The sequence below is a fragment of the Varroa destructor genome, unplaced genomic scaffold (assembly GCF_002443255.2).
Source record: "Varroa destructor unplaced genomic scaffold, Vdes_3.0 BEIS01000003.1, whole genome shotgun sequence".
In the NCBI taxonomy this organism is placed as follows: Eukaryota; Metazoa; Arthropoda; class Arachnida; order Mesostigmata; family Varroidae; genus Varroa; species Varroa destructor.
In genome coordinates, this window is record NW_019211456.1 from 22,439,431 (window position 1) to 22,455,279 (window position 15,849).

At 42.8% G+C, this 15,849-nt stretch overlaps 1 protein-coding gene across 1 annotated transcript in view; it reads right to left on the minus strand.

Moving 5' to 3' along the window:
• LOC111248023 (glutamate receptor ionotropic, kainate 2-like) overlaps positions 1–15,849 on the minus strand; it is a 55,699-nt gene that overhangs the window by 12,548 nt on the left and 27,302 nt on the right. Inside the window, exons 13-14 of the mRNA XM_022799711.2 lie at positions 465–632; positions 290–354 (exon numbers count right to left, since the gene is read on the minus strand). Coding sequence (XP_022655446.1) covers positions 290–354; positions 465–632 — 233 coding nt within the window. The remainder of the gene's footprint in view (positions 1–289; positions 355–464; positions 633–15,849) is intronic.

Here is a 15,849-nt window from a genome sequence, read left to right on the forward strand (position 1 = left end):
ATAATGTCATCATACTTTACTTACACTTTCTTTACCTATAGTGGTGACCGGACCACACGTAAATATGCAAATATTGACATGTAACAAGTTATTAATGAATAAAATTTAGATTTTTACGGAGAGTTTGAGTGAAACGTATAACGCACAATCGGAAATGTGTATATTGCGTACGTGTATGGATATGGGGTTCGGTCGCATTGATAGCCTAGTTCCCAGCAATTTTCAATTTCTCTCCTATACGTTACCCGAACACGCTATCTGTTTATAATGTCGATATATGCTGGCTTACTTTTGTAAAGATGACCCTTGTGACATCGCAATTCCATAGCTTACACTTCCCACTGTGCCCTCAACCTGCAACCAAACGATTACATTCACTAAAAATTCGTCTACATTTACTATGTAGTATATTCTCGAAGAATAGGGGGAAAATGTTTATATACCTTAATAGTTGCTGCCCTTACCTGTTGCAGTGAACAATCGTGCCCTACGAAATACTCGATATAGGGTGTCTCCAAGAATAAAGCAAAGTCCTCATTTTTCACCCGCTGAATAGCTTCGCTAAGATTTCGAACTGCTGCGTCCTTGTCCAGTTTGGCATACAGCTGCTTGTAGTTGGGATACTCCGTTTCCTGAAAACATAGTGCGTAATATTGCTGTCATGTTAGGCCGGCTTTAAATTTTCAGATGCATTTTATAAAACTATGGGTTTAAATACATTATGTCCCGGTACGGACTGTTACGTTCGTGTTATTTTCGAACTTAGTCTATTGCATATCTTAACAAAATGGCGTATTTATCGTCGTCGTTTTGAGCCTTATAAAACATGAATTATGCACGTGTATGAATGCTTAATCGTATGCTTCTTTTGATTATACTAAAATATTGTCGTCTGTTCCACATAACACATAGACTCTTTATATGCACCTTAATCCAAGAACTTGCCGCACACACCCCACACACGCCGTACAGAAATGAGCAGGCATCTTTACAACGGCATGCTTCATTGTCCGCAATTGGACGTACGATAACATGCATCTCGCTGTTTACTCTGCCTGCTACTGACAGCGGCTTCGTTTCTGTGTAACTGAATTGACACGCTCACCGTCTATCTTCAACGATGGAACGTACATCACCTTGTCGTCCTCCAAGGACTATATATATATATACGAGAAGAGAGAAAAGAAAGATGGTACGCTTGTCACTCAGATACAATATCGACGGGTGACTCGGTCTGAGAAGTGCCGGAGTAAGTATAGCAGGTAGCGGCGATGGAGCCGAAGACGGAAGAGGAAGTCGAGAATAGCGGACTGCGAAAAGAAAAAAAGCCGTTTTGATCCGACAAAGCCTCAAGCCCGCTGTCGGTCCACGCCGGCCAATTTGTGGCCATCGCACGTCCTATCGTTGAGTGATTCGCCTCCGGATCAACCTGCCGAATTGATTTGGGGATAATAATACAATGACTGTAATTGCAGTAAACTCGTCCTAATATTTCCTCATGATGGAGAACGTCCGGAGAAATTTTCGACGTTCGCAGACGCATGACCTTCTACGGCAGCGACAATCGGACTGAAACTTGAAGACATCCCTTTTGTTCCTTTTTCCGATGCTTTCATAATACAGTGAATGGCTAAACTCGGATGGTAGTATGTGACTTCCGAAGAGATACGGCATGTTCAGCCGCGTGATTGGGGCTTCCACATCTATTTCGCATTTTCAACCATAGTGTTCGCTCTCGTATGTATCATTAAAGTTTAATTCAGGTTTAAAAAACAATTTGACTTAACTATTGCACGTTTATGACGTAACATTTCAAAGCATTGAGTTAACTTGTTTCTGATCTTGTGAGGAATGCTGTGAAAATTGATTGGATGGTCTATTACATTTTTTTGGTTTTAAACATGTTTTTAAGCGTCAGACTTGCTTTCGTATTTCGCAAAAAATACTTTCGTAATAAGTACATTAAACACACAAAGAGCTCGATAAGTACAACGTCGCGAGGTTTCACACGCTCAATACTTCACCGTTTTTAGCTTTCTGGCCCCAACGAGATTGTATTCCATGGATGACTGAGCAACATATGATCTTCATGGTTACTGTTTGTTTATCAGCTATAAAGCAATGCAATAAAAGAACCTGCTGCATTTCTGTGCGGTGGACCTGAATACTGACGCTTTAAAATGCACCTGACCCATTTGTGCCATAGGTACTAACCTGATAAAACTAGTATCAATAAGAGATCTTCTGTTGTTAACATAGTATTTTCGGTACGTTTATTAGATAAAACTATGGTCCTGAAAGCAAATGTTCTCAGAAAGTAAAAATTTAACAGCTATTCGGTTAAATTTAGGTAGACTTTTGTGGTATTTTCGCATTATCTGCTGGTGATAATCTCCGAATTTAATTCACAAATACATTCGAAAATAAAAAATAGTAGCACCTATTTTTTGTAAATAAACATATACTTTTTGTTCATATACAACTTGTTTATGGTCATATCCGAATCACCGACTATATATTGGCGGGCTAAACCGCTTCCAAACACTTTCTTACATCATATTGAAACTGGGCCCACTTTTTTACTGGTACTATGCCTTAAATAGTACAACTCGTATGGACCAGGTAATACGGGGATAGTCTCTCAGCTCGTTCGTCACCACCGACTATTTGTAAATCTGCTAGTGAGTATTAGTATACGTAGTTTTAATTCTTATAGCATACTACCCCAGAGGAATAGGAAAAAACTAGTCTTTTACCGTAAAGCCGCCATTTTGTTGTATATCTTGTAGAGAGAGAAGATTAGCAAATGGTTTCATGTTGTGTTCTTTCCAGAGACAAGATTAGTTCATAGTAGACAAACGACGTCTACAAGTACGTTTGCTTCCCCGTCATTCTTTGCACCCACATAGGCCGTACATGACTTGTTGAAACTCCCAAGGGACTAGCAGGTCTGCTGACCACCTTGGCAACGGTTGGAGGGGTTCATCTTAGATGATGCCATGGTCTGTGGACACTGTCTAGGCCACCAAAGACGCAAAAATGTCCCTTAGGGCTAAAGAAAACCACTTCGTAGGAACCGCATTTGGAAGACGTGCTCTAGCAAATCCATTCTTAGACGCCAGCAGACCAAGGTGGAACCCTAAAAACTTGTTGTTTTTCTTAGCAACGTGTTCCGAATTGCTCTTAGAGCTATGGTGTCTGTTAAAATCCATGACTTATGTGCGAGTTGCAAGAGGCTATGTACTGCAGTCGTTCCGAATGCCTGCGGACAATATAGATTGTGGGACGACATGCTAACTGTCCATTCTTGTCGGCCGAACAGTTTCATAAACTTAAAAATATTATACAGCCATAAACGAATCGGTATCTAAATACAGTTAGAGTAATTACCACAGCCGTACGTATTTTGGCAATGATTAGGGGTATTCGCTGTGCGAAGCGTTGACAGTGTTACTTCAGGTAAATTGCTTCATATAAATTCGAGTTGTCTAAAGCCTTTACACTGACAGAGTATCTAAACTACTTGTATTCCAGCACCCACAAAAAATTGCAATTTTTCCCATAATGATAACTTGTTCATGAATGAACTTGTTAATCCTCCAACCTTCGCCACATGTTCTAGAATCGTCCCGCATCTCAGGTTAAGTGGGCTGCATTGTTCAAATACATCATAGGTATCGCAAACCCTCTATAACAGCATGTTTGATGCGTTTTCTTAATTCAAAATCCATGGCTGGAAGCTTATTATAGGCAAACGATACCGGTGTATTTAGAGTAGTCGCACCTTTTGTAAGGCTATATACAACCGAAAAATATAGCACAAATTTGAAGATATGGAAATGCTAGCGTATCATAGTTTAAGCGGTTTTTTTTTTTGCAAGAATATAAGTAAACTGCCTCGGGCGTTCGTTTTCGGGTTCACTTTGATTCTATATAAGGATAAATTCCAAGTTCGTAAAGAGTCGATTGTCAAAGTATACCTTGCATGTCACAATTATTCCACAGTAAAATGCAGAACATACATTTTGAACCCACAACAAGGATTTAATGTTTAGAGGAGGAAACCTAGTGCGAAAAACTACTCATAAATATAAAAATACATAAATGTAGGTTTTCACTAGTCAGTGGAGCTGAGTTTTTACTTTTTTTACGCATTTATTGTTCTTGAAAAGAAGCGTTTCTAAAAATTAACATTGTACTACAACCGCAAACCTAGGAATCTTTCCCAGGGCCATATCCCAAGGTCCGTATTGGGCCGTAGTCGAGCAGTTTTCGTCCCCCACCAAGTCGAACGACAAATAAAGAAATCTCACTAATGTCTCTCTTGGGATCCAATTGCTCCGTCCCTACGCCAATGAGGAGTTCTCTCATTTGCCGTTAGCGTCGGCGAAGAATCCAGGCTTACTACGACCCGTTGGACAGTTAGATAGTCATAGATTCCTGGACTGCATCCGCCTGGGACTTAGTCAGGTCTTTGTAAGCTAAAGCCCTATAGTAACCATTCTTTTTTGGCACTTCTGCTTACGGCCTAGGCTTGGAACCAACAGCACCGACGTTCGTTCCAGAAACATTTCGGTGTTTTTGTAGTTTACCTTCCTTCATCACTCGAAACTAATGTTACCCATGATGTTCAATTAACAGCCAATAGTCTCCGAACGCAGCGAGGGTTGAAGTCGGGAATTATAAGGGAAACTAAAGATGCAGCCACCGGGACATGCGGTATAGGACCTCGTCTCTTTTAGATCCTTTTCATCGATGACACTTATAAGAACCATTGAAATGGGGAAAGCATCGTCCGGTTCCACCTATCTATTGGAAGTCAATGACTCACACCGGCTCTGCTGCGTTTAGCAGTAGACGTGATACAATCATCTTCAATGTAGGCTGTCTGAGTAACATTAGATGTGTGGACGACGAAATACAGGACTTTCTATGAGCATGCTGTTTTATTTCGGTCGTCTTACGTGAAAGGTAGAAATGCTGACGATAGAAAAGGACCTCGCATTGCTTAAAGTAGATCCACCGCATCGAAATGCGCAGCAGTACTCAAGATAGCTCGTCCCAGCTTAATGACCACCCAAACTGCACTTTTCGGATCATGTGGGCAGATCGCCAATTTGAAACGGGCTGGTCCCTACAGGGCAAAACGCTCAAAAGGAAAACTCGTCCGCGAAGAGAATTTCGAAACATCTCTTCACTAACCGCTCGTCGCTATTCGACCCGCTACCGCTTAAGCACTTAAGGAGCTAGCCGCTGCTCTTCAGTAGAATCGAAGACACAAGCAGAGAGTGTGGAACAGAGCCCTTCCATCTCAGAGGTGCCAGCGTTAAGTCAAACTGAAGTGACGACATTCGAGTAATTTAAGCGCGCTTTCATTTATACCTAAACGAAATGACTAGGTAGCTAATGGACTCTAAAATGCCTCGCGATGTGTCATCAGGAGATGTGAATGTCTACAATAGGAAATGAGGAGAAAATTTAACGGCAGACCTATGAATAAAGTAGTCAATTTTACTGGGACTAAGGTTAGATTTTTAAATATCTTCCATCAAGAAATGTTAACTGCTCGCACGGACCGTATTATGGTTGATAGATTGATGGCATCGTATGGAAAAACTCGTGGGGTGATTTGATGACTGCAACTAAACTTCATGCATGTTTTCGGCACCCTTACGTACGTAATGTATACTATAATGTAGGTACACCAGTGATGTAAAAACTTTTTCACAATGTACAGATATTCTTTCTTCCCAAAATTAATAGTTTGCACAAGTCTGTAGTTATTACAGGTTGCGAGCCCGACATTGCCACACATACGATATACGGGTACATTATTTTTCCGTTTCCTGTCCGCATCCTCTGTGTTCACCTTCATTGTCCATACAAAGCGCCTCGAACGCCCCCGTCCCTTACGCACACAGACATCAACAAAAAAGAAAGAGAGAAAGTGAGCGAGAGAGAGACCCGTGCGGATATTTCAGTCCTTGTGAGCTGAAGGTGCGGGCCACTCCACCCTAAGGTGATGCCACAACACGAGAGTCACCCTCTTCTTGCTCTTTGCCTTTCTGACCTAGAGGCAAGAGGGGCCGGCCAACTCATACGCGGCCATGGTCAATGGGACCAAATCAGCCTAAAAATGGAGTGACTTCAACAGACGCGCAATTTGTCCACCCACCGAACGGTGGTTTAATGTCAAGGACTTCTTGTTGTACGGATTGAAATCTACACTTCACTACACTGATCATGAGGTTATGTTTAAATCTCTTATCCAAGGACTCACGGGCGGTACCTGTAGTACCATCAGTAAATGCTACTAGTGGAAGCTGTAATGCTTCTGGGTAGGAGGCTACAACCGTGTGGGTGGTCGACTACTTGCGATAGCCTTCAAGGGGGTGCACTGTGAAGATACGTATATTCAGTCATTGACACAAACACTCGAAGCTTCTCGGGCAGCATTGTCCCATGTTGGCGTCTCGTCATTAATGGCTTCTTACCGCTTGGTAAAATGTTTGCATCATTTCTTCACTGTAACCATCTCGGCCACAGCCAATATCGGTAAGTATCTTAGATTGTATTCCAGTATGCACTGCTTAAATTGTTCCACCGCCTAATAGCGTCGATATGTGTGGGACTGTGTACATATATATATTAACTGCAAGATAGGTCGTCCGTACAATGGTCTGTTCGCTCTTTTGTAACGATCTCCATGTTGGAATCTACTACGCAGAGACCTAGACGCCGTCCCGAATAGCAGAGAAGGCTGAGGTACTGCGCGAGCAACAGACAATGATTTTACGCTTATATCACATTGGCATTTCCGTAAGCCTTTTGCTTGCATGGCAGGTTGTTCTACTGTGTACTATACGACAGAGCTTGTGAATGGCCTTTTTCACAGTGACGGTTAAGGGAAGTGGCCTAGGAGCACCAACCTAAATGGCGGGAAAAAACTCCCTACCCTCTATCTCTGTGTAATAATGCACCAGTTTGTTGTTGCTGGAGTAGCTGCTACTAACGGCAGTAGCGTCATCAGCCATCAGCCGTATTATCGCTATTTTTCCGTATAGCCTAGGCACTCTTCATATTTACCCTTATGTGTATACAAATGTATCGCTTTTCATTTTGTGCCATGTTTATAATTGTCGAAACCGCAATTTACAATATAACCGATTTACTCTTATCTTAGTTTTCTTTTTAAACTCTCATATGTGAGTGGCGTCATCAGGAGTAATATGTATTAACAACATAATTTATATTCAGGAACAAAGTAATAGTTATAATAATGCCAACAATAATAAAATGGTCTAGTCGGATATTCTGTGAACACAATATTAACATAGAGGATGCTTTACCGTTCTCATATTATTCAATGCCATATGGGACATACGCCTTCCTACGTCTGTGCGTTCATCATCATTGCCGTCCGTACTGAGCTAAGCCAAAAATCTGACACGTGGTCACCGGTTTTCTAGACAGCTTGGACAACTCCTCCTTTCGACATTATCATAATTTTTCGACAATCCAATTATCCTTCGTTCCCAACATCCTTTCATATCGTTTCGTTTCATCTGCTTCCCGGATATCAGTCCGGTTTGCTTTTTTCTCTTCCTGGTAATTCTCTCGGATAACTGCGTCTGCTCATTACAGTAGTTATCGCGGTATTCTGGCCTCGTCCTCTACGAACCATTTGACTTCTTCTTAAGTAGACAGCAAAAATGATTGAGTCTTCAGGGCATGCAATCCATATAGTGGGCGATTGGAGTAAAATGAAGAGGTCGCAAAAGAAGGCCGAGTATATAGTTTCCACTAAGTTGAACTAGGCCCATCCTTAGCTACATTGTGCCGTAGCTCTTCACTCATACTTTTCCTCGTTCTTCTTTTGCTATCCTCCTTCTCCACATAATAACCCCCACACAAAAAGTAAAAAAAGGACGATTAGCTAAAGCGACACGTCATCAATTTCAGCTACTAGTAACAGTCTATCTACTAAAAATTCGCCTATTTTTCCAATATTCCGGCGCAGACCTACGACACCCCTAGCAACCCCATCTGTATTACTCCAGCTTCATCGATTGCCGCCATCCTACAAGACAAAGCGATTGAGTCCGCTCAGACACGCCTCTTTTTGTATCGTTCAGGAACGTACCGCATAGTTGTCATTGTTATATCCCGCACACTACCTTATTGCGCTATCATATACTATACGCTACCCGCACGTTCAAGTGGCTTCCTTGCGAAACCGAAGCAATTGGCACATCGAGGCCGTCATTGGCACCCCGTTTTTTGGCTCGGGTCAATGCAGAACGCGCGTGCCTTGGGCACATCCTGGGTGCCACATACCAGTTTTTATATATATGGTTTCACCCATTTTACCGCGCTGTTTGCCAGCTTTTGCGCAGCAGAGCCGAGATGAACGGTATATTGCTACAACTTTAGAGCTCACGAGAAAAGGGAACGACGGTCGAGATACACCGGCATCACGAGTGGCGCATCAAAACACTAACGGCCCTAACTGGTGAAGGAATTGCGGCAGAATACAGGACCTGGCTGCCTCCTTTTTTTTTTCTATACCCTTCATCGTCGTTTTCCATTTCAGTGTTGCTCCTACGGCCACCTATATGGTATGTGATGCCGCCTGCGGGTGAGAAATAGCTATAGGACCGTCTCACACGCGAATATAGTTCAATATAACAGCGACACTAGAAGCGGCGGGCAGCGATTTCCAAATGCCAGATAAGCTGGAGCAGTGTTACGCAGGCAATAAGGCAGCCCCCTTTTTTTCATTTTTCCTTCTCATTTGTGAAAACCGTCTGCAAGTTCTTGATTCTTTTTATTTTCTATTGGCCTTTGCTAGCAGGGCCGGAACCTACCAGGGCCAGCCCCCAGGCCTGACATTGGGCTAACCGTAGGGGAACCGCAATACTCTATGGGAGTAACAGAACATCAACTATAAACGGTAGAGTATCATTATAAGCATGTATTGGGATATCAGTAGTGGAAATAGACGCTCTAGTATCAGCGCAATGGAGGTATCATTCCGTTTTCTAAAAAGTCATTTTTTTTGAAAATTTACGGTAGTGAAGTTACATGTAGTTACAAGGACAAATTATTTTTCTTCATCTGCTGAAAACTAATCGCAACTTTTATAATACGTTGCTTTATAATATTAGTCTTAGGCTAGCGTTTAATAATTTCTGTCACAACTGTATACAGATTATACAGCGTATACAGATTGAATGCCTTACAAGATTGGCCTATTTACGGCCAATGTATCGGCTCAAAACCAAGAACCTGCGGGTTTTTTTCAAATGACAATAGTTACAAAAAACATAGTGACAGTTAAAAGTTGGTTAAAAACAGGTTAATAGTAAGGGAAAAATTTATTTTAAGTGATCCTTTATAAAAGGTTATGATAAATATTAGGTTGCTGGAAAAAATATTGATCGTTCCTTTAGAGTCATACATCTCAGGTTATATAAATTGTGTCGGGTTGGCGTTGATGTCATTCGAGAGCGGTAGCGAGAGATTGTTGAAGTGCCCTTATCCAAGTGTAAGATAAAGCACCTTGAAGAATAATGAAATTTCTACGAAAATTCGTTTTATTTTTAATTCTGTTACTATAAAAGCACAAATTTATCTCGGTCCCATACAAAATTTACGCTGGTCATAGATAAAATCCGTTACCGGAACAAACATTCCAAGGATGACATTGTCCTTTTCGTTCTGGAAATGCTCCTTGTAACGCTCGAGCAATTATGTGAGACGCTTGTAAAATTATTAGAAAGACCGAGATGTGAGTAGCTATAATACGGTCAAGAAACTAGACGTTCATCACCAAACAGTTTCCGATGTTTAAGTCCTACACGAATTGATCCTATACGATCCTATTTTCATTTGCGACTCTACAGCATCACATCAAAATTCAGCTATTTCTAACGCCGTTCATCACCAACAATGAAAAGCGGATCAGCAAATTAAAAAAAAGTACGCTCTTTACAATTTGCGATAAAGCTCTGATAGATGCAAAAAAATTTGATGCTATGTTTGAGGTTGGAGAAGAATCAGGCATTACAAATTGCTGTTGCGTCTGATTCGGATCTTTTCTATGAATAACTAACAGGATTACAATAAGCCATTGAAAAAATCGAACGAAACTAGATATTGCTCATCACGACAATGTCAGATCCTGCCAGTATTAACACGCTAATACATCTTTAGCTACCCGACAAGAATTGAACGAATTTAGGTAAGAAATTTTACCGTATCCGCCGCACAGCCCGGATCCTGCACCATTAGACCATTGTCTATTAATTCAGTCCAAATAAAAAGATGCAAAAATTACTTGTCAAACTTCTTCACCCACAAGATACAAAACTTCTAGAACGACGGAATTATTCAGTTATCAAAAGATAGCGAGGGTCATCGATTAACATAGCGCATATTTAGTATAATAATATAATTTTAGAATATAAGAAAAATATTGCTTCGATTTTGACTTGCAATACTTTTTCGCTAAGCTGTTCTTTTTAGTATCTACGGTTTTTATTAAAATGGGAGACAACTGATCCATTTCACCGATTTCAACTGACGAGAGGAGATTATTATCGCGCGTTTAACTCTCTTTAGGAAACTCACACACATCGTTAATGAGTAATTATTTTTTAAAAAAACATTTTTAGATTTTATTTTAAGACGCTACCCGCTACAAGCCCTTATTCTCTTTGCGTATGTAGCGTCCATCCCAAATTTCTTGTAAACCAAACTTCAGTCGACTAGAATATTTTTACTGTCCTTCTAGTCAATGTATCTCTACGCCTATGCCTCAATATGTCAAGATCATATAAAGTTCCCGTCAACTTCATCCGCTGTTATCCGTGGCGCAGGGATCATATTCTGTCAATCCGCACAGCGGCTGGAGGTCGGCCACCGACGAGATTGTCTTGAACCCACACCTTTTATATCTCTCTAGGTGCAGGGGGCACCTTGTCAGAGCCTTATGGATCATAAGAAGATGCCAAGCCTTATGCTCCTTGTGTCTTGCTTGGTTTGGTCAGGCCAAGCACCTGGGAAGACTCGAGGGGGAAACAACAACGTAGGTGGGCCTAGCATACAGCCAGGCTGGGTTTCTTTCTCGCTCATATCTTGTCCGTAATAGGAAGCAATGAAGCGGTTTTGCCGAACCTCCGCCAGTACCAGCGGCAGAAGCCAACGACCGAGGGAGGGAGTGAGGTATAGAGGGTATCGGAAAAGTAAGCGAAACGAAGCTGCTTTCCCTTCGGGAAGAAACCGATTGGAGAAAGAGAGAAACGAAGGTTGACTTCGAGCCGACTCTGAGGATAAGGCCAGTTGGTTGGCGCGGCGAGGTCGGGTGCAGTCAGGGGTGAAATAACCTCTTTGTCAATGGCCTACGCCAATGACACTGTTAGCCAGGCGTGTATAGATGCGCACACACACACACACACACACACACACACACGTACATACATACACGCACACGCTAACTTCCCTACACAGATACGTATGTTGCTATACACGGAGCTATTATGAGGACCTTCAGCTTCACCAAACTCTCAAGACTTCTAAGCATTTCCAGCTAGATCCACCAATTTTGCCAGAAAGCGGCCATAATGTTGTAGCGAAGAATACCCCAAGTTAACCCATACTTGTACTACGTCCAGTTGACTTTCGTAGAAATGCAACGAACCGTCCAAACGGACGGTGACATGATCGAGCACTTACTGTGGCGGCTAGCGCTGCCTGGAAAAGCTAGGAAACGATTGAAGAAGTGGTGCATTTACCTTAGCTAGCTAATGTGAAATACGTGTGGGTACCCAACAGATACCACAATATAAATATTTTTTATTCTTTTTGTAGAAGTATCGTTTCTCCGCCAACTTCACTGCTGAACGTAGGATATTGGACTCACAGCTTTGGTGCAACATCAGAGTTAGAACGTCAGTGATTTTTTCATTTTTCTTGTTTCTAACTATAGCCTACGGCGCAGATACATTTGACTACAATAAATATCACTACATTTCCCACTCATAATATATTTCAAATTAGTATCCTGGGTGTGACAGGCACTATTCTCCGTTACGTATAAGCAAGGTTCAAATGGCTAGAAAAATATGCTTCATTGTGAAGGATAGACCAGTTGGATATCTCGATAATATCGTAGAACTTCAGCAGTATTCAATTTGTCGAAATTAGAATATTATATAATATCATGCATTCGATCGATGTCGCTGCATCCAGTATCAAGGTGTACATGGAAAGCTTTAAAAACTATTTATATCTGTGTTTCCCACCAAAAACAAGTGAATCTAATTTTCCAAACCCTGTCACAAAACTAAAAACAAATACCGACTAATTAATTGCAGATACAATTATAAAATGGACTATATTACAAATGTACCTTTCTTGATAAAACCTTAGTTAGCTCTTTAATGTGTTTCTATATTCCGATTTATTTGCGACATTCATTTGTGGAGATTATGTGGATTTCTTGGCATTTTTCCTTCGATTCCAACACATGTCCAGCTATAACGAACAGCGATAGCTTAGAAGGTCACCATTCTTCCAAGTTTCCCATCAGCTCGCTACTCAGTGCCCCCTGTACAGCGTGCCTTGACTGGGGAACGGGCGGCAGCAGTGTTTGCTGCTACGCGTGGTAATAAATGACAAGGATCTATGTCCAGCTTCTTCCATGGTATTTCTACCTCGTCGTCTCCTTCTCGTCCTTTCGTAGCGTTGGCTATAAATAAATGGCAAAAAATAATTGTGTTCCACACAGTAGAAGCGCATGGTGACGCTCGGAGAAGCCGATGTAGCCAACAGGAATGGGATGGCCGAACGAGACAGGCTCACACGGCCAGAAACGCTACAGCAGATCGTTCCATCGCTGTGTCGACCCAACTCCGCTGTCGACCGACGTCGTTGGTTGTTTCGTCGGACTACGGTAACACTAGGCACCGTTTTGTTACGTTTCCTGAGACCCACAGCTGTAGGCAGTATCACAGGCACCGTTCGCGCTGTGTTTGTCACCCTGTGCAGTAGTCGCATGTGTTCACGTGGACCGCCAACCCTCTTGCGTACAATTCCAGCTGTAGCCAGCACAGCGAGGTCATTGGATCGAGCGAAGTTAGAAAATTTGTGTGCAGTGGCGACCGTGATAGCCATCGACGACGACAAAGTCCTTTTCGATATAGGCGAGCGCTGCGGTATAACGCTGTCTTGTCTGCTGTACAGTAGTACAGCGCCGTAACCTGTATGAATGGGTTGATGTTGGAGCAAGAAACAGTGTCTGCGATGCAGGCAGCAGCCGTGGCGCTGGAGCTAAGTGAATAATTCCAGAGAAGATCGCGGCAGCTAGACAAAGTGAGACATTCGATGTTGGTCGTTGTTGGACGTTGTTTCCCCATCGCTCGGACCACGAGACGCCGCTGCGGGCCACGGTTGGCACAACGTCCGTGCGTCTATATGCTTTCCCTTCATGGCAGCGCGGCGGTCCAGTGAAAGCCCAGCGAATGCCCATTTCTAACCCTCAATTCCACATCCAACATCCATACACCGCGACGGGTTGTCTGTTTAAGAGACGGTTCCAGAGTCGAAGCGGCGTGAGCAGCCGTTGCTTCGACCGGGAGTTGTGTCTGGTGGCCCGTGGAGGGTGTTCCATCTTCATTAGCTCCTACCCGGCAGCGTCCTGCGAACGTTTTCTCCTCTCTACCCCTTCGCTGCCTTGAAGGCCTCGACTCCTCAGAGCTGCCCAGAACCACTGACTGTGCAGTTCAGACCCGCCTTCTCTTGGGGGTTAAAGTAGCTCCAGCGCTGTCGGTTGTTCGCTGATTCGCTGAAGGCCTTCCACCGCAACGGGGCTGAACTGGCTGGCCGCTTCGTCTCGTGCTCCCGTTTGAACAACGCGAGAGCTCGCAATTCGCGGCGCATGCTTCTGTGGCACGGCTGAAGCGGAGCGCGTACGTTCTAGGCACAGAAGCTTGAGACGATCTGTCCCCGTTGGGAAGCTCCTGTGTTTCCCGTGCTCGCCCCCACCAATGCACCCTATCCGGATACCACAGAGATAGCTCGACGCTGGTAGGCATCTGCTAGCCCGGTACAACATGTACGATAGGCAAATATCTGAAGAATAGTCAGCCCTGCGTCGGGGACGGCAGGCGTTGAGGATGTGTTAGATCTCCATTATATCGAAATTAACACAGCGATGGATGCCTCTTCCATGTGTGCAGCCCATCTTGGTCGCCTGGTCTCTCTCGATTAGCGGCGCAGCTCTTTCCGACTGGGCCCATTGCGGCCACTGGTTTGGTCGCGATGCCTCGTCGATGAGACGTTCGCCTGGGCCAGCGGTTGTCTCTCTGAACGATCCGCTGCGATGGAGAAGCCAGGAAATTAGAGCCATATATACCCCATACAGTACATAAGCACGCCTTTATGCAGCCGGCTACGCCGCTATTCAATAAGCTTTAATGCACCTTCAGTGTTAAAGACAGAGAGACGTACTAAGCTACGGGTGCCTGCGAGCCTCGGCCGTTGACGGCCTGTTTGCACTCTAACGTTGGTCAGAGCCGACTAGTCGGACAGAATATAGGATCTAAAGCGCAGCAGCTATGACGGGAAACGGGTTCAATACGGCTTTAGCTACCGCTGTACTCAGACTGTGGTCGTGATTGTGTCAGCGCACACACGTAGGTAGATCTTTCGGTCTGTGCGCGTGTGCTTATACGTTATATGTGACAACGTGATTACTATACTAGGTATGGGTGCTCACTCAGGGACGGTGAGGCTATGTTTATGAAAGGGGCGTAGAAAGAGAACGCTAGTCTTCCACGCACTCTCTGTACGACACGCACGTAACTAGAGTGATTAACTGGGAAAGAACTCGTGCCTCTAGTGAATTAATTGGATTAGTGCCGCTATTGAAACTTATTACGGGTCAACATGCACAGGAGTATGTGTAAGTAATTCTTAACTTCATGTTGCTACAGAGACGAAAACGATGTTAACGGTAACAGCACATAAGTGGGGGCGGGAATTTCAACTGAACTTTCGATGTCACATACGATTAAACTTAACGGATAATAAGTATAGAATACATACCCGTATCATGCGTTCACTTGTACATATAAATATATATAGATTTGTTTAGCGAAACAATGACTATTTATAATTGATCTGAGAAAAGGCAAGCTGAGAGAAGTAAAATATATCTATAAGCGAACATATAAAAATCTTTCTTTCATCAAATGGCTCTTGACTGACAGACTAGGCAGACCTTGTCAGGGTTCTTGGTTTGTTATTGACTGGAACTATTATAGCCGATTTACTTATTCTACAGATTCATTACAGCGTCTGTCTATATATATATATATATATATATATATATATATACATATATACAAGCGCGAAATATAAGCAATGTAGCCGAAGAGCTCATCGCTTTGTTCAATAATTACTTCGAGGTATGCTTTGATTAGCATGACATCTTACGAAACAACTATAAGGCTAGATTGATTTTTATATTAGCGGATACGTGATGGTTGTATTATAGCTACTAAGTATAAGGCGTACTTTCTCCAATCGACTTACTTCAAATTTGAAAGCTCCAATAAGTACTAATACCATCAAATTTTTGATTCACAGAAGATGTGCTGTTTTATTTTACAGTGCTAACGGTTAGTAGAGGCTAACCCAACAACGGGAAGATGCCTGCAGTATTAATGTGACCCTATCGTTTATATTTGTTTCCCTTCAAAAGTGTGAATTCAAAAAGGGTTTGTACTCTGTACTGGTATTTATTCGATGATGGAAAGATGTTTCCATATAATTTTTTCCTTTAGT